The sequence below is a fragment of the Haemorhous mexicanus genome, chromosome 4 (assembly GCF_027477595.1).
Source record: "Haemorhous mexicanus isolate bHaeMex1 chromosome 4, bHaeMex1.pri, whole genome shotgun sequence".
Classification (NCBI taxonomy): Eukaryota; Metazoa; Chordata; class Aves; order Passeriformes; family Fringillidae; genus Haemorhous; species Haemorhous mexicanus.
This window is the reverse complement of record NC_082344.1, coordinates 31495621-31521519: the sequence shown is the minus strand read 5'-3', so window position 1 is coordinate 31521519 and position 25899 is coordinate 31495621. Positions and strand designations below refer to the sequence as shown.

Below are 25899 nucleotides of genomic sequence, written 5' to 3'. Positions count from 1 at the left end.
CTGCAGCCAGCATTACCCTGTCACTTAGGCTTTGCCCCATGACTTCATTTTACATTTACAAACAAGCCACCTTCCATTAAGATTTTAATGAATATGTTTGAAAATTTCTGTACCACATTATATTAAAAATAAGATTTTAAAAATATCAGTGCAATGCTATGTCTGGTAAAAATATGTCCAAATATGTCCATCCTAGGATTATTTTTTTCTGGCAGCCACATCTTATTCTTGGCTCCTGTTCTTCCAGTGTGCAACTGAAGCTCCAGCTATCCCCTGTCCCTTTCAAGAGATGAGCTCTTAGGGTGCCTTTTCATGAATTCTCAGCTACATGAACTTGCACATCATACTACTGTAAATTTTTTTATTGTAAATTTACTATTGTAAATTTAATGTTGAGGCATTTTGCATAGTCTTTCCTATTGCTTTTGCGAGTTTCTTACATGCCTAGTTCTTGTGCTGCCATCACCACTACAAATATGAACAAGGTAGGTGTACAAGACCTCACTGGGAAGAGTTCTGCTGTAAAACTTATTCCAGTCTCACAGCTTTTCTTCATTTCCCTTGTCTCAGTTGAAGTTTGATTACACTTTTCTTCCTCTATTGTATAAATACCTTACTGATTCAGAGATTGGCTATGTCTGCTGCATCAGTCCTGCCTCTGCAATCAGTTAGCAAAAGTATATAGCTCTAAGAAATAAATTCTATAGCTCTAAGAAGTAAAATGGGTTTTTAAATGTAGTTTTGTACAGAGGGGTAAGTTTTCTGGTATGGAAATAGGCAGCCTCCAGTAAGTAATTTTAGAATAGTGCGGCAGTTCCCTGCTAACTTTAAGGAGTCCGCTTCAGGTGCTTCATTCAACAATTTCACTGTTCAAAAGGCAAAATAGGAAACCCAGGCAAAAGCTACAAATGTGCTAAACTTCCTGGAAAAGCCAAATACAGGAAAAGGCTTAAAACTATTTTTATTTAATTTTTTAAAGGAGAAGATTCATCTATGAAAGTATCAAAGGCTTAAGAAAAGCTGAGTTTGCTGAAGATAAGCTCAAAAGTAAGCCACGAGGCACATAAATAATTTAAATTCTTTTTTGCCTCTCAGCACAAGTTAATGCTACTGCAGAGCTTGGTTCCTGCTTTGCCCTTACCCACAAAGAGGCAGGAAGTCCCACTCGAGAACAGAAATAACATGCTAAAGCAGAAACATGCTTCAGCATGTCAAGAGTCCAAAAGTATTCAAAAAAAGCTTTGCAGCAGGCAATTTTTGGAGACAATAGTGATTGAACTGGTGCAGACAGGGCACTATAAAGGACTGCAAGAGAAACAAGAGTTTCTCAGCACCAGGACACATTTGCAGTTTGGCTCACACATGTCCAAGCCATACATTGCTGGGAAGAGCTGGAGATCTCTTGAGTGACAGAACACAAACCAAATAAAAACTCAATTTAATTAAACAACCAACAGCTCTTCAGGCTGTCTGAAACTCAGGAGTCAGTCCTAGGCAGTCATCTACAGCTGATTCTGTGGTAAGCTGGCACCCAGGTACCTACTGGCTTCCTGATGCTGATGCCTTTGAGTGCTGAACACCCCTCTTTGTGACCCTGAAGGGAATTTGGCAGCTCCTTCCCATCTTCATGTGAGCTTTAGTTTTGTGTCTGAGACAGTTTTCCAGAGCAGCATGTTATGGGGCTGATGAAGAGAGAAGTGCAGAGCCCCCTACTTACTGTGGGGCTGGGGACCAGAATGGGAGCCAGGGAAGTGCCAGGCACAGCTCAAGGAAGGAGGGCCCTGCACAGATGCTTAAGATGAAAGACCTAAGTTTCAAGACACAAGAGTCTACACAGATTTAAGGTACTGTGTGCAGTTTGTGAAGACTTTTTAAACTGGGTTTTGTAGCATCAACCTTCTAAATAATACAGTGGTTTAATTTGTGTGTGTATTATTAGTAGCAGAACAGGAAGAGGACCCTCCTGAAAGGAACAAATCAAACATTTAATAATTTTTTTACTGTGACAGCTCGTTGTCCAGCTGGGAAGGTAACAGATATTACAGACCTGTGAACTGCAGTGCTACAATGGTTTTACAAATTTCTGCTGCTAGTAAAGTCATTGAAGCAGGAAGAGATAACAAAGATAATCATCCCAATGTGAGGCTCTATTAACTGTGAAATTTTTCCATGGAATGCTTCAGTGCTTTTTTACAGTAAAGGCATGGACCCTTGTGCCTGTATACATTTCTCATACAGTAAACTCCATTTCTTTTCCTCATGATAAAGTGCTTTTGAATTCAGCAAGTAAAAAATGTTGATTCAGCAACACACAGAGGACACCCACACACATTCAGCTGGCATGGTATCTGCTGAAACACAGCCACCACAAGGAAATAGGCTGTGGCAGGGCTCTTCAGGCAACTGCTGGGACATATGGAAACCCCAGGATGTCCTGGGAAGTGAAACGGGAGGACTCATATTTAAAGACTCCCTGTGTTTTCATTTTACAAAAGAATAGTTCAAATGTCACTTCTTTATTTGAGAAAGAAATTATTCTATGTATTCCTTATAAAAAGCCCCAAAGGAGAAAATCAGAAACCTACTCTTAGCTTGTTTTTAAAGCTCATAGCCTGTTCTATTTTAGTCCATGCAAATATGCACTTGGCAGAGGATTCCTCCTAAACCATCAGTCAGAAATCCAAGCAAATCCTTTACACTCCCAGAGAGAGCCAGACTTATCCTTGCCCATGCCAGGAGGGGCAGCACGTGCCTGCCCTGTTGAAGGTGACTGGAGATGGAGGTGGCTCCTGTCACAAACCACGTTATCCTTCACAACAGAGCTGCCATGAAACAGCCCTCATGGATTTCCTCCTGGGGTGCTAAAAGCCAGGATGCAGGGGTGCTTCAAACCCACCATGGAATGAGCCTTGCTGGAAACACACCTCGGGCTCCAGGCTGACACAGGGCAACCCAAGGATATTCTTCTGGGCAGGGCTAGAAATCCCCTGTCAACAGCAGCATCTAACAAGCTTTCAGCTCGTTATGAATGACAATGGATTGAATAAAAACATAGAGGAAAAAATGTCAAGAATGTTAGATCTCAGAAGACAAAAGTTAACTCTGATATTCATTGACTACAAACATGGAAAAAACCCAAACACCAGGAATGCAGGAAACAAATCATTAACAGTGCTGAAAGTAAAGGGAATAAAAGATTCAATTGCTTCCACTATTTAATGGGAAACTCCAGAAAAACTTTTGCATCTTATCAGATCCCATGACAGTTAAACATCTTATTTCTGGCACACATCTTCATGACTTTGGGTTACAGGGAAGGTTACTGAAGGTTGAAAACTCCCCTTGAATCTTCACAGTGATTTTGCAGCTTTCAGCTTTCTGAAAAAGTCCCCAGGGCTGAATTCAAGTTGGAACGGACGGCGCATCTCCCACACACCAGCACAACTCTTCGCCCTGCTCCAACTGCTCTTGTCCTCTTATTCTTCTTTAATAATTCATCCAGAACCCCCCCTCTCTGCAAAATCACTGTAGACACTCAAAGGGAGTTTTCAGCAGCAGGCCCCAGTAAGCTCAGTCACAAAACTGCTTTTAAATGCGACTCATCAAAACCAGTAAAAGAAAAAAATCACATTTGATACAGGAGCAGAGGTGGCTCTGAATTAAATAGATTCTGAGCTTCCCCAGGAGAACTTTGAAGCACTTAAGAAGGAAAAATCAGCCTGCACTACATCTAAACAGGAAGCAAGTGCCTTGTAAGTGGGAATTGCTAAACTTTTCTTTATTGTTTTTTTCCTCTAGTGTCTGTATTACACAGGAATTTGGAGGGGAAAAAGAAAGGTGACAATCAAGAAAGAAGTTTCAGAACAGGTGGGAGAGGTGTAACATTAAAAAGGATCTGAGCTACCACTCTCAGAACTTAAGTGGAGGACATTAGAATGCACTGAATTTACTTTTTTTAGTAACAAAGGAAGAACAGAGCATTAATGGCAGAACAGTTACTTGTGAAGGCCTCAATTCTGTTTTATAGGATCTTTAGCTCAATTTCTAAAGTTTTTTGGAAAACATTGTCATTACACACATGACTTAGTCTCCTGGGAAACTGGAGCAAAGCCACCAGTTCACAAGCAAATTAGATTAATCTCCAGTCTTAACTGTACTTTAACCCCCCCTCCCCTGCAGCTGGTAAAGCTCAGCTGACAAGATAGGCATGTCTTAACAATGAGGCTGGAAACACTAAATTGTCCAACCACCACTGAGGTACATCCAAAGCAAGCAACAGAGGCTCCCCAAAGTGTGCTTGGTTTTCTTCCTTTAAAAAAAAAAAGAAAAAAAAAAGGCAAAAAAAAAAAAGTTAAGCTAATTCATTAGAACAAGAAAAAATAGATATTGTGAAGGAAAGGTGAAAAATGCAGCAATTTGCATGTATGTGTTGAATACCCTGTTAACTGAGAGTCAAGTTAAACTCTATTGCTAACAGCTCAGCCAAATACTGTCTTATCTCTCTAATCACAAACTGAATGAAAAAAACTAGGAAGCAAAATGAAAAAAAAAAAAATTACTCAAACACTTGCATGCCTTTAGTTCTCTTATCTACAAAGCATCAAAAGTAGACTCAAAGCTGTTAATTTTTTTCCCCCTTTCTGCATCAGGAAGATCCAGAGAAGCAGGGAAATGTTTGTTCCCTCAGTAAAACTGCATCATCATGTTTCTCCTAATCCTATTAGGATGAGGACATGACTGTGGGATGCCAGGCAGTATTTCCATTCTTAGCAGGAAGCAGAGGACAGTAATGTGGGTGCCCAGCTCTGTGGAGTCTGTTCAGCAGCACAGAACAAGCTCAGAGAAATGCCTGAGGAAATCAGGCTAATGCAAGCTCTCATTCAGCACCTAACAAGATGCATAAATACAGAAAGTGACAGCAAAGGAAATGCCAAAATCCTGCTTGAAGGCTTTGTAACACCAGCCAGGTAGCATTAAAGACACGTCAGTCTCACCCTGTGACCTGCCATTCCATATTCACAGGCTACCTTCAGCCCCACCAGGCACAGCTATTGACAGAGGAGTGATTCTCAAGAATTTTGGACTCATATTACCAGCTTTTAGAAAGGACATGAATGAAAAAATGGTTTAAAACAATAAACAGGTAAAATATTCAACATGAAGATTGAATAAGCCAAAGCACTGACTCAAATTTCATTCAAGTCAAGAAGAGACTTCCTGTTACAGAGCAGGATTTTGGCTGACAAAGAATTCCCCTTAATTAATAATTCACTTCCTTGCTACAGACTTCTTGCACCTAGGAAATATGTTCCAGCTAGCTCGAGGAAGATTGCTACAATAAAAACCAGCCAATTAACTTGTGAACTAGGACAGAAGAATGGTCACTTTTTACCACTCATTCTGGACAGTATGCAAATCCACCCTGTACATTCATCCCCCATACATCAGTTAGCATCTTTTTCCTCTGAAAGGAAGCCCTCAGCAGTGTGCCAGAGACTAATTTGGCTCCCTTCTCACAGATATTAATTAAACCCTCATCCAAACGAGGACTGGAAGATGAGCCCTTTTCCCTTGTAATGTTTTAAAATGCAATTAAGAGTAAATGGTGCAACTGAAAGATGCCTAGACACACACAGATGGGTTCCAGAAGCAGAGCAATTTGCCACAAGCCAACATTCATTCCAAACACAAGGTGATGGCACCAGGACAAGCCAAGAAAGAATGGGGCTTCATTAAATTTCATTAGAAGAACACAAAATCTTGATGCAGCACTCTCTAACAGCTCTGTCTCAAACACTGCCTGACCAAATCCCTCGGACTGTGGTATAACAGTCCTTCCCCTTCCATGCCACTGGGACTCCAGGTATTTCAACAGTATGGCAGCCTGCTGTACCCTGGGAAGGAGACAGTGACCCTGAGGCTGCAGCAAGAGCAGCTCCAGTCGCCAGAAGGGTTTTAATCCAGCCACACCCCTCCTGCGACTTGAGGAGAAAAAGAGGGTGTGTAGTACTCAACAAATTGGGAAAAACATACATTATCCCAGCAGCTTCACTTTTGTACTAATTAGATAATACATATATAGGCTGGGAGGAGATAAAGACTTGTGACAACTGCACACAAGACACAAATATTATCTGGACAGGACAAGAGCAGAATTTGAAAACACCAGAAGCTGGCATGCAAGTTAAAACTCGCTATTATTAGTCCAATTCCCCTTTCCCATTCCCTTTGGCTTCACTGTGAAAAACAGAGCTGGTGAAAGCTCAGTTTTCTTCAGAGTGAGACTTCTTCAGTAGAAGGAACACTGATGATTTTATATGCATTCTGAGATATTCCTGGAACAACCAAGGCATTGGCAGGAGTGAAGGGAAGCTACAAGTCCACCTGCCTGCTTAAGCTTGAAACAACCCTAAGCCACATGTTGTTTGACCTCTCCAGTCTCAAAATCCTGGTGCCAGCCTCCCAACAGCTCCTTACCCTGCACAAGTGCAATGCTCTCTTTGGTGATTGCAAACCACAGTTTGGTAACCATCATCTAAACCAGCAGAAAAGCACTGTAAAAGAGAAGTAACTGACCAGCATACACATATTTTTTAAAAAATCCTCTATTTTTTTCCCCACTGGTGCTAAGCAGGCACATAGTAAAACAAACAAAACACCAATCTGAAAATAGATTTTCTGTCTAGGTGGCTTTAAATAAGACTGAGTGATGAAAAAGCCTGAACCTTTGGCACAGAGAAAGACTGTTTAAAAGTAAACACCCCTAGAGAAGGAAATGCCAGAGTTAAAGGAGGAATGGACAAAGCAGATAAAGCTGCCAGTTCTGGCAGAGGGGAGAGGCTAAGAAGTTCCTAAACCCTAGAGTAAAGCCCAGGATGGAAAGAATCAGTCAAAGCCAGGCTGTTCTGAGTTTGCATGCACCCTATAAAAGACCTGACAAAGATACTTTAACTGAAATAAAACCTGAAGGCTTGAATTTATTCAGGAATGAACCTTATTTCTTTTGTGCACATTCACCAAGAGTTCAAAGGACCAAAATTCAACTTTGCTACTTTAAAAAAACATAAATTCCTTAACTCACTGAGCATCCTGAGCAACACAGGTACACTGAAGTGTCTGCTGGATGTGGCAGAATGAACACCATTCTGATCTACAGAAGCAAACCAAAACAACAGCTTGAAGTAGATTTGTTTTGAACCACATAATGTTCTATGTGTATCTAAAAAAAAAAAAAAAACAACTGAAAACACCCAAACCTTTCTGTGGCACAGCAATTGTCACTTCAAAGGATTTTTCACACCCCTGACTATGTCTGGTTCCCTTCAGAGGCTGCTCTGGATGCAAAAGAGATACGCCGTGACATGAAAGCTACTTTACACCATAACATTGAAATTATTTGTTAACATCTAGCTCTACTATTTATTTTCTTCTAGGTTAGCGTAACTTGCTGCATACAACCAGAGAGACCTGATGCAGTTTACTCAGCTCTTGTGCTGCAGGTTTTTTCTCCACCAGCTGCAAGTTAACTGATTTCAGTGGATATCTGAACACTGCCCTATTTTATCTGGGCCTACCATGACATTTTGGAAGGACCCAAGTAACTCTGAACAAAGCACCACAAAGAATTCATAGATCTCATTGATGGAAATACTTTTTATTAGAAAGAGTAACAAAGTGCTTCCCATAGGATTCATTCAATACAGAGTTTTTAAGAAATAAGATTTTTCTTTTTTATATGGACAGTTTTGATGCGATGATGTTTCAGCGCCAACAGGGTTCTCCAAGATTCTCCTGCAGAGTTTCTCTGTACACACTCTTTCAAATATTTATGCATTTGGCAGCCAGGAAACAGCACTGAAGAGTCCATCCCTTAAAAAATGGAGGTTCTGTAAAACGCTTGCAATGCCACACTGGCCAACAGGAATTATATTGTCTGTTGTTGTTTAACACAGATTTAAGGGACATAATTCTTTCATACAGTCCTACACACAGATGCATAAAGGTGCTTTTAGTTCTATCAATAATAATAATAATAATAATAATATGTAACAGCATAAATAACATTACCAATTTTTACTATACAGACAACTGTGAAATTGCCTTTTTTTTCTTTTTAAAAATTAACCTCCTGCTTTTAAATTAGGAACATCCTTTGAACATTTGGTGCTTCCTTTGCCTTCCTACTACGTCTGGATGGAATAAAGAACACAAGCAAGGACTGCTCACCCATTTCCCCCTCACTTTTGGCACACATTTATGATCAGATTTCTTTGGACACATATATGCATCATTTCACCACATTCCATTTTCCACTCACTATGTCTGATTCTACCCCAGTTCCCCTTTTTCCTTAGCTCCTCCTGCCTTCCCTGCAAATGAGAGTGAGATAGTACAGTAATAGCACAACATTTAGGACAGACATTTCAGTACAAATTTATATACAAGGGGATGTATGAAACCAAACAGGAGAGGGGGATTATCCACGCAATGCATTCTTTTTCCTTTTTCAGTCAACCTTACACCACTAGCACTGTTTTTTCAGGTTGCTAAAAATGCAAAACTTCTGTAAAGGACAAGACATAGTTACCCTTAAGAGAAACCACTTAAGACATCCACTAAACACAGTATCAGCCCCAAAGCTACCCTACCTTTCCCCAGAGTACATGTACGCAAACATGAACATCGAACAAACAACTGAACTGAATTCATGAGTGCAACAGTCACAGCTCTGCTCACACTGAAAGGTCACATGCATATAAACAATGTCCTCACTGAAGCCATTGGTCACACCCATGGTTCACTGTTCCCCCTTCCTTATGTACAGAGCACAATCACCACTTCAAGGAAATACCACATGCCATCTCACAGCACAGCACCTTTACACAACAGAACTACTGCAACAAGGGTAGCACAGATACACTTTTTCCCATGGGATGAAGAGGATTAGATGAGATCCTCTGTACAGTATCTGCATTGTGAGAAGAAAGAAAGGATTTTTTTTTTTTTAACAACAGGATGCTTTTGTAATACAGCCTTTGTACAGGAGGAGAAAACACATAACCCCATCATTCTATCTATACACATCTGCTAAGATGTAAACAGATGTTCTCCTTATAGGGGACTTGAAACAAATCCAAAGCTTAGCCCTAGGCACTTCTGAGTACAGAACTCCTGGCTCTGAGTTCGGCCTGTACTTGCTGTCCAAGGTTTCCCTGCCACCAGCAGAACTATCTAACCAGGTGCCAATCAACACAGGTTGCCATCTAACTACACAGCTGGGCATCAGTCCAGTGCCCTGCAGTCCTGCTGGTTCAGCAGAGCCTCCTGAATCCACATGCAGGGTCATCTGAAGATCCAGAGAGGTGACCTGCCTCCTCAGAAGGATACTACTTGTTCATTGGAAAAGTACAGAGACACGTCTAGAGATGGCATTTCAGTATAAAAGCCCAGCTCCTCTAGAGGCTTTTGTATCACCTAAATAACAATTATTTTCCTAACAGAAAACTCTGTAAGGACTGGGGCCAGGAGTCCTGGAAACAGCCTAACAGAAAAAATAATCCATGCATAAAGCTGGGCTTGAGAATCCAGCTGCAGGAATGGGACTATAGAGAACCCTCCCTTAACTTTAAAAGTCTTTGAATAAGACAGCATCTTCAACTAATTTATTGAAAAAAAATTTAGGAAAAAAGTCACTGCAAAAAGTTAAGTAATTTTCTGTAAATTTCATATCTCCTATTACATCTCTTTAAGCAAATATGTAATTTCACTCTACCACAGATGAAACCAATTTTGCAATTAAGTTTCTGGCTAAGAGTAATGTACAACAAATACTAAACTGGTAGCCTGTTCAGCAGTAGTAGTAAAGTATAAGCAGTAAAGATTCTGTCCCATTTTTCTGTTTCTCTTCAGGAGAAGAAGAGAACTTGGAAATACACAGCACACCCCTGGAGTTGCTACTGGGGAGCTGAGTGAATTTTGCACCCACTCCTGAATCTATATAACCAATTCTCTAGTTTGTGTGGCCCATGACATATACCTATAAGTAGGCATTTTTGCTGCCTCGTATGGAAAGGAACCAGTTAAGACTACTAAATAAAATGACCACCTGGTTTCAACTCCATTCTTGCCTTGCATGAGGAAACAGGTCCAGTTGGCTTAGGTGAACAAAGCTTTAGCTTGTGTGGGCCCAGACTGCAGCAAATATGGGAAGCCTTGAGAGATCTGGTCTGATATCTGGCTGTTCAGCCACTTGACACACCACCCAGAGGAAGCAGACAACATTCATGCTGTCTGGAATGGCAAGTGTCCAACACTGCAGCTGGAACTACCTACAAACTCCATGAATTATCCAAATATTTATCTTAAGAAGGAGGGCTGGGGGAAAGAGCAAGTACAAAAAATAAAGAAAGAAAAATAGCAGCAGGAGCTGAGTACATTTCCAAAAAACAAGGCAGTGCTACACTAGACCCCTTGGCCAATGCAGGATTGCAATTTCTCCTGAACAACAGCTGAAGTCTTGTGTGATGTCACTAATATTAGTATAAGGGCATTTTGGTGGTACAGCTTGTTTCCTGGGGGAGAGCTTACTATAAACTACACTACCCAAAGCTGCTTTTGTGTCTGGAAATTGTACTCATCTTATGAATGCAGGTTGGTTACCAAACCTCCCTTGCCCAGATTTAACTTTTCAGCAAAACACTAACAAATTATGCAGACTCAGGGAACAAACAGCACATGAGCCCTCCCAGCAATGAAATAGAGCACTCACACCAAGTGTCCTCTGAAAACCAGACATGAAATTTTCACTATACAAGGCAAGATCACAGGGAGAGTGGAAGGGAAAATGAAAAGCCAGTCCTTTGGCTAAGGCCCCAAGAGTGCAGGAAACAGTACATTTCACACCATTACATTACACATATCTCCTGTCTTCCTCCTAAAAGATGTAGTAGGGCAGTGCTAATTTGGTTTAATATGTAATTTTAGTCCCCCTCATCAGAAGTTCAGCAATTTGAAGCACTGCAGCTTTTGATATACCACCCATTTACTTAAACACATAAATCCACTGACATAGTGACAGTGTTGAAATATGTCATCCAAATAGTATTTAAAAAATTTTACTGTTGTACATAAATAATGACAAGGCACAGAACAGCCACCAGTCCAAGAGCTTGTAGGCCAAGAAACCAGAGCATAACCCAGAAGAATATAACTATCACGGGTTCTACTATCCGTTCTCCAAAGTACATCCTTGTGAAGCCTATTCTGATAAGGCTTTTGTTGAGTTCTCCAAACAGAGTCCCCATCTTTTTGTAGTCATCTATCACAGGTTCCGTGGCGTGGTTCCTTTGCTCTTGGTGGACCTGCAGGCAGAAGACAAAAAGAAGAAATACATGGTACAATTTTATTACTGTGATTCTGAACAAGTCTCTCATCTGTTTCTATCTGAATGCATGAAACTAAGATACACATGCAATAAATCTACTCCTTCAATCAAGAGATTGAAAATGCTACATAACTTGTGACCTTGGTACAATGGTAAGGATGTAATTTGTCCAAACCTGGGACATCTGAAGTAGTGCTACAAATACATTACAGCCTCCCTCCCATCCACATGCCACTCTAGAGGAGGTGTAAAGCTCTCCTGCAGGTCATACATCTTACCTGTCTGTGAAACCTGCCTGTGGTTGTCAGGGCAACCACAATGGAATGAGATGTCTCTAATTCTAGGGAGGGGATTTGGCTGAACTATTTCCAGAACATCTCCAGGACTACAAGAATGATAACAAATTATTAAGCATGAACTATGAAGAATCTTGCACTGAAGGCCAGGGAACTGAAGGGCTGCTAATCACTGCTGAAAGAAGGGCACTGGATCTGACCAGGAAACTGACAAACATCTATCCCAATGTTGGTGTAAGAAGCCATACAAGTCAGGCAAAGGAAGACAGACCCAAGGACAGACCCAAAGTGGTGGTATGAAAAAGCAAAGGGAAGGAGAAACTAGCTCTGGACTTTTTTTGAAATAAAAAATGGCAGAGCAAATGCACAGGAAGGCAGAGATCCGTCTTTAAATGAAGATGCCATAGGTAAGTAAACATCACCACAGAAAACGGGAATGTTTCACCACATAAACTGTAACTAGATTAGAGTTTGAGATCCCATCTCTCTTCCCCAGTGTCCACAGATTCTTTGCACAAAACCTTATTGCCTTGTGTTTGGGTATGACAGGGCAAACATGTTTTCAAGATGATGAACATGAGTCTTCTAATGCTTCCATTAGGCATCAGTGAAAACACATACAGCAGGTGCTCATAAATAATTCAGTCGACTGATCAATAGGTCCTACAAATTGCCCACAAGCTCTATGTGCAATTAGTCAACTCCCAGATTCAAAGCAAACATGTTCCATCTTCAAGGATGAATACTACTCTGCATCCCTTCTTCCATGGCATGCTCTTGGTAGAGAAACAGAAATTCCCTTTCTCAGCAGTGCCAGGCTCTCCAATGAGAGAAAATAATAAAGTGAATTACCATTCTTACAGAAAAACATACAGCAAAGACCAGCGGAAGCCAGTATTGTTTCTCTAGGTCAGACTTTAGGCCACCATGCAGAACCTGCTGGCTGAATGCTCTGGGTAAAGCCCAACAGCTGCTCCTGAAAAAAAACCAAAACCCAACAGCCCCTCAGCTGAAAGTACCAGGATTTTTTTTTCTTTTTAAAATTTACTTACTCATAAAGAGTCTGGTTTAAACTTTACTGAATCCCATAAAAGGGCAGGTGCAGAAAGCCTAAATAGTGATGTGTTCATAACTAATTCATAACTAATACTTTGTTCAGTCTTTCCGTGGTTCTACAGAACATCCTGAGTGGGGAGAACTGCAGTACTGGAGGTTATGTACAGACACTTGCTTGCCTCTTTCCAGCCCACTTTGCAGGCCCAAGTTGTTTTCTCCCCTTTAATGGATTTTCTTCAGCATATTAGCTTTAACTGTGCATTATTTAATTCAAAGAAACATTGACTCATCAATAATCCAAATATTTCAAGATCAGTCTCTTCTAGAAAAGCAGAGCCTCTTGTGAACCCCTGTAAACTTGGCAGGGCTGGGAACACAATGGAACTCTTATCCCTCCATTCCCAAAGAGCACAGGGAGACAAACAGACAGCCTACATGTATATTGATCACAGCAACTAGGGGAAAAGAGAAGGGCTGTGCTGGGAAGGGAAAATAAATTTATTTGCTTCCTGCATGAAGAGACCAGAGGGAGCATGTGACAGATGATGGTGGAGAGGATCAGAGCACAGCTCACATCAAGCAGTGCAGAGACCACTTCTGAGAGAACAGCTGAGAAATCACGACATTTTCTAGCCATGGCCAGGGCAAGCAGGAAGGGGAAAACATGCACACTGCTTCTTTACCCCTGGCTTGTTAGTGGTACTCAGCAAGGTCCTGGAAGCCTTCACACAGAGCAAGTGCAGCAATGGCCAGGAGGCTGCCAGCAGGCACAGGTCTGCAGGTCCTCTGCAGCTCCCACCGGGCTAAGCAGGATTACCCACGCGTGTCCATGCCAACAATGCCTTCCCTGGCATGAGGAGCTGCAGGACGCAGGATGGCACTTGCAGCCCCGCTTGCTTCAATAAGCTAATGGCAAGAAGTCGCACGCTGTCTCTTAAACAAACACAGTAAATTCCACCTCACTTCGATTGTCCAGGTATTTTTTTTTTTTTTCATTACCCCTCCCTCACCTTCTAAAAGAAGAGTAGATTCATGGATTCTAAAACGATTAGACACAGGGAGCTGCCAGGCACAGAGACTGACAAGTGTATGTTTAGCTACACAACAAGTGTCAAGTTATTTTTCCAAATATTTTTCAATAGCTTACAAAACCTTTCAAAACGATCAAGGAAATTCTCAAGACTTCAAAGTCTGCTTCAGTTAATTCAGGCTAAGTATATCTTGCTTCAGGCAACTCAGCAATAAGCAATGAAGCTGAGAACAGATGATCAGTCATGAAACACTGATGGCATGTTTTTCTTTACTGTTGTGTAATATTTCACATGCTGGACAAATACATTTCTTCAGAGGTGTAGCTAAAATAGGATTAGGGCAAATGCCAGTAATGTTACAATACTCCAAATTGCTAAGGAATAATATATAAGCTTTAATACTGCAGCTAGAATTTCTCTCACTAACTTTCAGGGCAACAATAAAATGGCATGCAGCCCCATATATGTGCCATAGTTCTAAACTCAATCTCAGAACTAAATTTTTTTTCTGACAAAAAATACTTTTCCAAACAATTTTAGAAATTGGCCGTCTTCAGTGAACACACAGTTCCCAGCTGACTCTTGAATTTTTACTGAACTATTTTCATAGGGCTATTTTCATACTAATCTTGCTGAATCAGCCTGAAGCTAGACAGACACTACCATAACAGACAAAATGTGGAGAGAGAAATGTACCCATTCTGAGCAGCCCACCCCTTGCCTCTGCAAAACCAAAGCTTCCTCGTGTAAAAGCAGAAGTTTCTGCTTCAAAGTTGCTATTTTAAAATTCAACATCCCAGCCTAGGTTTTGTAACTTTTAAGAATCAATTGTGTATCAGGAGGGAGCAGAGGGAATTTCTTGATCTGCACTAGCCCCAGCGAAAACATGCTTTCCAGGCTTTTCCCAGCTGCTCTTCCCCTGGTAATTATGTGCCATGCAGGGGGCACTCCCAGACTTCATCTGCTACAGTTCAGGAGGGAATGCAAGAGAGGGCCACTTCACTCATTTGTTTGCCTTTTCCTCACTCTTTGAAACACAGGAGTGGTGACGAAATTCAGAGGGACTGGGGAACAGCAGGGCAGCCAGAGATCTAGATGGATGGATATAGATTAATACATGCCCAAAATATCTCCTGAAAAGAGAGGAACAGCAGCACCGCCTCCCAGACAAGAATCCTCTTCCCCCCTTCCTCCAACTGGCTGAAAGACACTCACCAAATATACACATATGGTATTATACCTGAAGGAGAAAGAAGAATGAGGCTTTCCTAGTGAGTAAGTCTAAACCAGAACGTATTAGAAATGGTGATTGCATTTGTTTCCTAACCTAATGTTTCTTATCAAATTACTGTAATGAATTACTTCTTACTGTAATTTAAATTAATTTTACATCAATATAATTTTATTTTAGACTTACTGGGATGACTTAGTCTGATTTCTGAATCTATCCTCTGTCAGTTTGAAACTATTCCCCCTTGTCCTATCCCTACATGCCCCTGTTAAAAGTCCCTCTCCAACTCTCTCCTTTTAGGCACTGCAAGGTGCTATAATTGCTCCCTGGAGCCTTCCCCAGGCTGAACAGCCCCAACTCTCTCAGCCTGTCTTAACAGGAGAGATGCATCTTCATCATCTCTGAGCACCTTCATGGCTCTCTTCTGGACTCACTCCAGCCAAGTCCATGTCTTTCCTGTGCTGGGGACTCAAGCACTTACAGCACTCCATACTCAATTTCATATTTGGTTTCTAATTTTTTTAAAAATTATTTAAAGTGAAAAACAGAGTTATCATACAGAAGAGAAAAGGAAACATCTGATCCACTCCACTGCTCAGCATGCACAAACAATGTCCTTCACAAAGCCATTGGTACCTGCAGGTTCCCATCAACCACTCCATTTCCTCTGGTCTTTTCAGATGTTTGGTGTTTTAGAATTTCCCTCCCTATTCAAAATGGCAGATTTTCATCAGCAAAGCCATGGTCTGCTGCCTCCCTCTGTTTACTGGCAGAAAGAACTTGAAAATCTTTTGAAAAGATCTGACTTGAAAAGCTTTTATAGTGAAACCTTGAACAAAGTTTTCCCCTCTGTTAAGGTCAAATCCTTAGGGGCTTTGATGCTTCAAGGAGAACCATGACAGGCTGTCACAGATGTGATGCAGGATGCCATAAAATCACCTTTTTTCAGAATGAAACCCTACAAGGAGGTCACAGAGGAGCTACTCAGTGCCAAGTTCGGTCTGCTTCCAGAACAGCTGATGCTCCTACATCACTGAAGTGCTTCTGGAAGAAAATCCCCCATGTCACTGAATATTTTCCTTGACTAGCTTTAAATCAACAAAGAAGGTAAAGTCCTACTCATCCTTCTGAACCCAACTAACATCCGGTTGTGGCTTTTCCAGTTATGTCTGTCATCAACACAACACAAAATTCCCTGTGTTCTGACCACTAACTACCCCTGCTTATGGCAAACTTCCTCACATTCACTGAAACTCACTGCTTCCTCAACTCAGGAAAACGCATGGTATGTCACGAGCAGAGGCTGCTCCACAACAGCCTGACAGGACAATCTTTTTCTTGCTTACCCCTTCCTATCAAAGGGGTAGGCAGTGAAACATGAGATCCCATCAGAACATCCTGCCCCCAGAAAGAAGCCATCTTTGCAGTGAGTCATATGCTATTCCCTAGGAGAGAAGGATAAAGTTAGCACTGAACTCTTCCCAATGGCCTATGACTGATCCCTGTCTGCACCTCCTGTGTGTAATGTAGCCAATTTATGGTCCTTCCCCTCAAATTGCTGAGAGCACACAGCTCCTGCCCCTGACCATTTGCAGATCACACCAAGAAAGTCTGCCAGGCCCATGGAGGATGCAGAACACAAATGGATCCAAGAGAGACACAAAACTACCCTACACACTTGGGAAGTTATTTTCATGTGTCTAATCAAAAAGAGCGTGGGAGCACAGGTTTAACATTTATTTTTTTCTACTGGGAGGACTGAACAGCTCTAAAGTAACCAGAAGTTTAACCTCACCCCTGATGTGGCCTTGTGGAGAACAGGTATAGTTATGGTTTTTCAGGCACTTCATCTGCTGAAGCAGCAGCTTGATCCACAGTTTTCCACACTTAGCCTAAGGCTCTTGAGATGATGTGCTTAGTTTGGGATTTTTGTGTGTGTGGAAAAGGCCTGCCAAGTAACTGACTTGATTGAAATAACTGGATGAAGTTCAAAAGCCTTTGTTTTGTGGGAGGAGGGAATAGATGAACACAGGGAACCTGCTCCACATGAAGATTCAGGATGTTAAAAAAAAAATCCATTCAACCACTCTGAAGAAGATCCATTCAAGCAAAACAAGTAGCATTCTTGTATTCGGTCATAACTAATGAACAGAAGAAACCTCAACAGTTTTCTCTTGCTCAAACAACCTGAAAAATTCCCACCACAGACTTAACAACAGCACCAGACTGAGTACAAGTCTATAATTGCCTCTTTTCTTGCATCTACTGCCTGAAAGGGCATTAGATGAACACTGAACTCCAACAATGGAGGAAAAAAGGCCAATGAATTGGGAAAATAACTTCTCTCCATGTAGTACTCTCCATAGAAAGTCTATAATTTTACAGTCCAAAAAGTGCTGCGGGGCAAAGAAGGCAATGAGAGAGGACACAAAAGGTCTACACAATGTTCACCTCCAACACAGAAAAGCAGCAGTGTCTCTAAATTGTGTGACATGCCTCCAATCACAATTCTTCATACGTACAGTTATAAAAGACAGAAAAGGAATGGCATATTTAAGACAATTATTTCCACATTATATAGAAATCACTTTTGAGTACCATTGCAAGCACATGTTAATAACATCTAAATGAGACATCAAAAAAACCCTGTAATAAAGAATGCAGAGATGACTTCTGAATGAGATATTTAAAAAAACGCAATCCTCTAATAAAGAAATGCAGGGATATCACATTTACACACTCTGAACATTTCTCTTTTTTCTGAACATTTCTTTTTTTTCCCCAAGTAAGAAGTTTTCCCTGCAGTATTTAACTGCTCACTATCTATTTTACTCCACTCATGGTTATTTTTACTCCAGGGAACAGGTGGTGTGTCTGCTATCTGAAGCCCACAGACACCTAAATGTCAAAAAAGGCAGTGAGATATGACTTTAAGAACAAGCTTACTTTCAAAAACATAGGAGTATTTTTCACTAAGTTGGGATGTTAATGTTGCGAAGAGAGTGCCTCAGAATTACCTTTTACAGAAGATGAAAACTGAAACTGAAAATACTTCAGGACCACTCATAAAGAAAATAATAAAAAAAGAGAAGAAAGTGAGCAGATGACAGAGACCATGATGGAAGAAACCACAAGTTCTCTCCCCTCCAGAATAAGAGACAAACTTATCTGGGTGCAGAAAGAGACACACCAGCCAACATGCAGCTGCAAATATTTAATAGTGGGGTAGCCAGCCATGGACATTCTGAGGGAAGGAATGATCCAATCTCGCTGGTACTCAGCCATGTGTGGATTACCATGGACAGGCTCTGGAGATTTGGAGCCAACAGCAGGTTCCCAGCTGGTGGCCTCCTGTCTGTGCAAAGCACAGCCTCACCCCATTGCAGGGCACTGGCACAAGCCCGGCTGGTGCACTGGCCAGGTGGGTGCTGCCTGTCTGTTTCCTACTCCTCCACATATGCAAAACAGTTTCATTACTAGTAACACCTGGCACCTGATCAGGATCTCACCCTGCTTTCTTGTACTTAAAAGATACCTTACACTTAATTAAAAGAAAGTGAAATTTGCCCAAGAAGGGCAAATGATTTTTTGGCCGCGTTTCTGTTTTTCTTCCTCTTTACTACAGGAAAAGACTGATCTCCCTTTGCATCCTTTGCTAGCATAAAATTAACAATCAGTATTTAACCTTGTAAACATAAGCAGTAAAAAGATCTTGATATTGAGCCAACAGACTACAAAGATAACAAAATTAATTTCAACTGTCTGGAGAAAAAAAACCACCCAAATAACCAATGAGCTTAATTTCTCTAGGCTAATTTTAATCTAATATTTAACTATGAAAAGATCAATGTATTTGGAAATGAGGAAAAAAACCCCTCTCAATTCCAGATGAAAAACAAGACAGAAGAAACCAAGTTTAACTTCTTCCTCTGGGAAAAAAAAAGCAAATGCAAAAAAAACTAGAAAAATTCTTAATACCAAAAGTAGTTTATAGCAGCTACCAATAAAAGTGACATACTTAGAGGAAGTTTAAACAGAAGATTGCAAACCAAAGCTTGGACTAACATTCATTTTACAGCAAGAATCTAGAAATCATTTATAAAATTGAGACAAGATGTTTCTATAGAAACAGGCAACAACATAAGAAAAGCAACAGCTCCGGATTCCCTTCAGTCAGCTTTTACAGCAACTCAAGTTCAGAATCAACAGTTGCTGGAACAAACTCTGAAATACCAGGAGAAGTTTTGTGTTAAAGAGATGAAAATGCTTTTTCAGACACTTTGTGTATGGGTGGAACAGAGACAGCTTCAAAAGAATAGAGGCTTCCCTTGATAAACACAAAAAATGTCCCATAATTTCACAAGTAAATTCCCCACTAATACAGCACCAGATGAGAAAGTGTGAAAGACAGGAAGCTGGCACAGGAGGGTCCATGGGAGAGGAAACCTGCCATGTCAAGATCTACTGCCTCACTCCCCCACTTTAGGATGCTGTTTATACTCCCCGCTCCTGCTACTGTCCCTGAAACTTTATCCCACCTGTACTGTAATTTTACAGAGAGGCTAGATCAAATGCAGTGTCTAATCCATCTTTTCATTACACCTGCAACATTTAATTTCCATTGGATTTCATTTATCAGGGTCCCCTACTAAAACTGGTCAGCTTGACTCAGCAAAAAGGTTTGCAACCCCTGTATTTTCAGTGTGGTATCAAATGCACTGGCATGCTGAAAAGCAACAGCTGTTTATTTTGCCTTTTAAAGAGAGGATATTTCTATTCACTTCTATCTCCAAAATACTTTTTTCTTTAAGAAAATGGGATCTTCCCATCATTCAAAGAGAGCATATTATCCTATCTATTGGAGGTTCTACATATTGTAGGTATGTTTGAACGGTTGGGGTTTTTTTCTTCAAATGCTGTTAAACCCCAGAAAACTTAATAATGCTTTTAAGAATGTTATTATCATCTATTATTTTATAGTTACAAACTTCTGCAACAGAGTTAATTTATCTGTAGAGCCACAACAAATTTGGGATTAAGTCCTCCTTGTCAAGCATGACTACTTTCGGAAACAAATTCCAACAACTGTGGGCAGGAGAAACCTACAATTTTCAGATTATCTCAGTGTAGAAAAAATTAGAAATAGGTTTCCAGCCTTAGGCATTGCAAGTTCCACATACACAAGTGTACTTTAGATAATTCTTGATCATTACTGACTTATGACTGAAATGATGCCATTCTGAGCAACACAGCACACAACCACCCAACAGTGGAAGATGAAGATTTTACACAAGGCATACCACAGGTCTACTGATATTATTCTCTAGTTCTGTTTCTGCTCATTCTCCTCATTCTGGAGAAATACTAGTGATACTGTTAAGACATTCAAAAAGTTTGGGGCTTGAACTCAATTGAGACACCCATACCTCCTCAACAAAACTCTCAATTCTCAAAGCCCTTTTGTAACAGCACCTCTCAATCTGAAGCCATCTATTGGAAGATAAAATACTCCACTTACAGCCATAAAACACTGTTCAGAATAATAATAAAACAACCCAAAGGCTTACAAACTCAGGTTAATGAAAAGGTGATAGTCTATGCTAATAGATCTACTTGCAAATACAAGTATCACGTATTAACTCTGAACTTAAACGTTTTCTAGAAGCCTTGGTTTTTACACTTGAACAGCACTATGGATTCTGTGTATACCAAACCAGCATGGAGATCCTGGCCTCACTGAAGCAACTGGGAATTTTTTTATTGCCTTCAACTTTGATTACAAGGCACTAAACCCCATTCTTGCCCAGATACGGAACTGCCCACAGCTCTCAGTACAGAAGGCAACCACAGGAGCTCCACTGTGACACACAGCATGGCTTCAAAGTCCCTCTGGACAGACAGGAGGCTGAACATCCTGCTAACAGCACCTCATGCCCTGCTGCAGGGCATGTGCAGGATGCAGGCAATGCAAACGCAGGACTTCTGCATCAACTTTTATTAATACACACTCACGCTTTCCTGTTCTTATTTAATAGTTTAATTCATAGGCGTTGATGAGATTAGAATGCAGTAATGCAACAGTGGCTAACCTATTTTAGGAAGTAGGTTAGAGAAGGAGGTTTGAGGTCCTTATCTCTAGTGATGTTGAAAATACAGGACAATTTATGTGTCTGACTAATACCTATCAACAGTTAGGAAAAAAATGTGATCTTGAGGGGCAAAGGAGCAACCTACTCCCATGGCTTCAGGAGCAGCTGAATCTTTGGGTGCTTTCACTTACTACTTCTGAACCCCAGCACTGCAATACAGGAGAGGTGCAAGAAACTACCAAGGTCCTGCAGTGCTTTGAAGACTAAAATAGGTATAATTACCTTTGCAAGCAGACCTACAAAGCATACAAATCAAATTATCATCCAGTTCAGCTTTCAAATCTAATCACAAAAGTAGGTAATTCTACAGTCTATTGCAATAATGAATTTCAAAGGCTATGTACAACATTTAGTTATGTATCCATCCATTCGGAATGGATGGATATGTAACCGTCCATACAAACACGTACCTGTCAATAATTTCATTAAGCATGCCTGTGCTGACACAATAACAAGCTTCAATAAAAAATTAAAGCCAGAGGGTTTGGCATTAAATGGATTTATTTCCTACAGGGTGTTCTTTCTTTAAAAAAAATAAAAAATTAAAGGGTGTACTCATTATTACTTAGGTCCTGCTTGTCAGGAAGGCATTCTTTTAGTTTTCTGTTACAGGGTATGAACTCAACACAATAAACTGTGTTTATTTTGCAGTAAATGGGAAAAACCAAATCACACCCAGGTTTGAAGTGCCAGATCCTCACCTAAAAGTCCCTCTCAAAAAAGGCCTAAAGATTTTCTCTCATGCAGGCTTTACTTCACACCAGATGAGAGAAATAAGAATTTATACCAACAGCAAAGCAGATTTTGATTCCTTTCTTTCGCATGGCACACATGACTAAAGCAGCGCACGTGCTCATAGTTCAGGAGAGAGCATGGAACAGGAAAACACAGGCTGAGGACCAGAGTCTGTGTTGGCAGTGCAAATACCCTCAGCAAACACAGCGACAGCGCTGGGCCTCCACCAGAGACTCCAACAAGGACCTAGCCTGGAAACAGGATCCCTGCCCGCTGGAACAGCAGAGGTCAGCAACAATTCCTCCATGAGAGCAAAAAAGGGAGAGGGAAAAGGATTATTTTAAGAGAAAACTGAACACACTCAAGAAAGCAAAAAAGGTACAGAGTGTTACAAGGCTTGGTGACACGAGAGCTCCTCCAAATCAAGCTACAACTTTGTTCTTCTCTTGAACAAGAGAATGTGAGACTTTCTGTCAAAGTTTGCAGCAAGTGTAGGTACCACCAACTCCTTGCGTCCTTATGTCTTCCCTACACATAAAAATAAAATAATACTGCTTATTTATCCAATTATTATTATTTTTACTGTTACTTTATCCAATATTTTAATTCCCTCTGTATATTAAATATAGGCAAGTGATAATTCTTATTTCCAAATCTACTTTACTATTTTCCCAGCTGACTGCACCTCAGTATGCAGAAAAACTGCTCTGTGTTATGACAGTGAAACAGATCCAACAAACAGGAAGGATTTTCTCCTTTTTCCTTGTAGTATATTTAGAATCCCTACTATCTCTACTATCCTATTGTTACACCCCAACTTGTCAGAAAGGGCCAGGATCACTACCTGTGCTTGAGAAAAGTGGAAAGAGACTTTGTCAGCCAAGTGTGGCTGCGGGCACCCAAGCAGTACATTTACCAGTTTCATTTGAAAACGTATTTAGGCATCACTGAAGGCAGTGCTTCAGCCTGCACCATCCCCTGAAACCACAACACACCCGTCGCTAAGAAGCGGCTGTAAACTGCTGGGGAAAGGTCCTTGGCAAGGAATTACAACTAGTTTGAGAACAGTAATGCATGAGATGATCTGATGCAACTTTTTAACCTCTTACCAGGAAGGAGAGTAACCAAAACCAGCAAATATTCCTTACTTGCCTCCTGTGACATCCTGCAGGAGGCCTTATGGACACGGAGAGAACTCTGAGCCTCCCTGGGTGCATTTGTCCTTACCCTACATTCGGGCATGTGGTCTGCCCCATTTTTCTAGAGAAAGGGACAAGAAGATGCTCTGACATACGTAAACGTGGCGTAAATGTGGCTAAGTGAATTCTCAAGTACCAGAATCTTTCAGAGTGGCCCGCTTCTAGATGTCATGTCAGGCAAGTACTACCAGACACTGTCCAATATTAAACTATTTCAGCTGTGACATGGCTCATTTATGGTTAAGTGCAGAGCATTTTATAAGAATTTTCGACAAAAATTATTAATGCAATCAAAACCATCAGAAATTACTTATGGATGTGCTCCCGCAGCTCTGTTCGCCCCTGTTCAATCATGAGTGCTGGGACATTTCAGGGCAGATCATTGCATTCTACTACAGTGCATGAAAAAGGTTGTGTTCTTTCTTCCTTCAAATGAAACATCAATAAAGGTGCATTAAGAGCACTGCCTTTGTCTAAACACCGGGACGATGCTGTCTGCAAAACAAAAGAGTGCCTGGAAAGGCAGTTTATAGCTAACAATAGGAAAACGGCTTCTAAGCAAAAAGCCCACGTCCATGCCATAAAAAATATAAATCCTAAAGCAGACAAAAAACAAAAACAAAAAAAAAAAAAAAAAAAGAGTTGGTGCTTTCCTCCAATTACAGTATATTACGTCTCCTAAGATATACAGACACTAAAAGCTTAAAATAGTCAAGTGAACGAACACAAGAGCTGAACTACCGGGGGGAATTCCGGGGATGGCAAGAGCACCCTGGTTATTTCCAGGGAGATACATGTGGATGCCGTGCCGGGACTACCCTCGTACATCTGCTCCCATTTTGCTCCAGGCACACTAAGCGTCCCGGAGGGGAGAAGGAGGGTCAGGCGGGCCCACTGGCGGGATACCCCAGCACCAGGCGTGGGCAGCCCCACGCAGGTTGCATAAGCCCCGCCGCAATGGAGCGTTACCCGGGAGCGGCTCGCACGGGTGGGCTGTACCGGGAATGCCATGGGAGAGGAATCAGAAGCGTCGCCGCTTTTCTGCTGTCGCCCGGCGGCGGGAGCAGACCTGGAGCCGCGGCCCGCCCTCCCAGACCCCTCACGGGCGGGCACCCACCTGCTCCTCCGGGCGCCGCCGCTGCCGGGCGGCCGCCGTCCCCGCTTCCCGCTCGCATTCCCCGAGCGGCGCTGGCGGCGGGAGCTGCGCCGCCGAGCCCATGGCTGCTCCGCGCCGAGCAGTGCCCGCGCTCCCGCCTGCCGGGGCGGGACGGGGCCGTCACGGGGTCCGGGGGAGCGGCGGCACGGAGGGAGGAACGGAGGGAGGGCGGCGCCGCGGGTGCGGGGGGCGGCCCCTGGCAGCGGCCCCGCGGCGGGGATGGGGGGCCCGGGGCGGGGAACCTCCAGCTGCGGGCTCCCGCCTCGGGTTAGGCGGGAGGTTGCTGCTCGTTGGAGCGAAAAATAAACCGCCCCGAGCACCCGATTTCTAAAGCCTTTGTTCAAAGCAGGAAGTGCCAGGTGTTAATAAAGCGTTAATTTTGGCACCACTCCTCGTTGGTGTGTCCCTGGGGAGGAACGGCTGCTCTTGGCAGTGTGAGATGTGGCATTCTATGTTCCTCCCTCGGGAAAGAGGAAACACTGGCCCCGCTCTTCCGAAGCTGCTTGGATCGTGTCTTCTGTTCTTTAAAAGGAACTAATACACACCAGGAAGAAGGAAACGCAACAGCAGACCCCGAAAATAAGACTTAGTGTATGGGCAATGCCAGGGAAGGTTTAGATTGGATTTTAGGAAAAAATTTTTCACTGAAAGGGTGGTCAAGCGTTGGAACAGGGTGCCCGGGCGAAACCACCATCCCTGGAGGTATTAAAAGATGTGTAGATGTGGCACTTGGGAACATGGTTCAGTAGTGAACTTGACAGTGCTGGGCTAGCAGACTCAGTGGTCTTAAAGTTCTTTTCCAAGGCAGTCTCCGATTCTGCGCTAATGAAGTGCCTCTCCACAGGGTGTGCCTGGCTCCCGCTTTGAGCACCACCCTCCCTCCCTCTGTAGGGAGAGGCCTCGCTGCTGCCAGCCCTGCGCGCCTTATCCGTGCTGTCCACCCCAGTGCAGGAAGGACAGAGTCTGAAAGTGAGGCTGGATTTCAATGTGTGGCATTCCCAAGCTGTGGTGGGACCACTGTTGTCATCCTTATGCATCTTTTCTCCTCATCCAGTTCATGCACTATTGGGGGCAGGTCTGCTTGGTTCAGTTTTCGTTCCATAAGCAATTAGTGGAGGTGCTAACAGGTTGTGTTAACAGCAGATTCAGTGGAAGTCAGACATCTGGATTAATATTATATGGCTTTCTGGTGGCTGGGTGTGGATCCCACTGTCATTTGGAGCACTTCTACGTGCTGTTTGCTTTTCCTATCATTACTGTTGGGCAATAAACAGCAGTAGCTGTTTTTGTAGCACACCTAAAACCATCACAAAAACCACTCAGTATGCTGTGGCACAGTCACACCTTCAGGCTACAAGCAAAGGTTCTTCGTAAGTGGGGGGCAATACAAAAGCCACTGCACTTGCCAGTCCCTTCAGTTTGGCTGCAAGGGCTGAGGGCCAGCACAGGGACAGCTGGGACTGAGCACTGGGCTCCTGCTCCGCCCGCCCTGCTCGGCTGTGGCTCCTCATCCTGAGGAACAACTGGCCCAATCTGCTCCCCAAGGTGCAGGGTGGCCAAAAGCAGTTTGCCCTGAAGGCCTGACTAACCGCTTGAGCAGAGCTCTCATCCATGACCCGTTTGTTTGTTAGTATTTTTCTTAGGAACAGAGAGAAGCTTGAAG

General features: G+C 42.3%; 1 protein-coding gene across 1 annotated transcript; it reads right to left on the bottom strand.

The window, feature by feature from the left end:
* Positions 1-7633: 7633 nt before the first annotated feature.
* Positions 7634-24362, bottom strand: FAM241A (family with sequence similarity 241 member A). Its single transcript, XM_059844274.1, has 2 exons — positions 24198-24362; positions 7634-11360 (listed from the first exon to the last, which is right to left on the bottom strand). The coding sequence occupies exons 1-2, from the start codon at positions 24297-24299 to the stop codon at positions 11115-11117; spliced, it is 348 nt and encodes a 115-aa protein (XP_059700257.1). The 5' UTR covers positions 24300-24362; the 3' UTR covers positions 7634-11114.
* Between the last annotated feature and the right edge of the window lie 1537 nt (positions 24363-25899).

Coding starts and splice junctions, on each gene's coding strand:
- FAM241A (XM_059844274.1), bottom strand. CDS start 24,299: ATGGGCTCGGCGGCGCAGCTCCCGCCGCCAGCGCCGCTCGGGGAATGC. Junction 11,361..24,197: donor GGCGGCGCCCGGAGGAGCAG/GTGGGTGCCCGC, acceptor TTCTGCCTGCAG/GTCCACCAAGAGCAAAGGAA.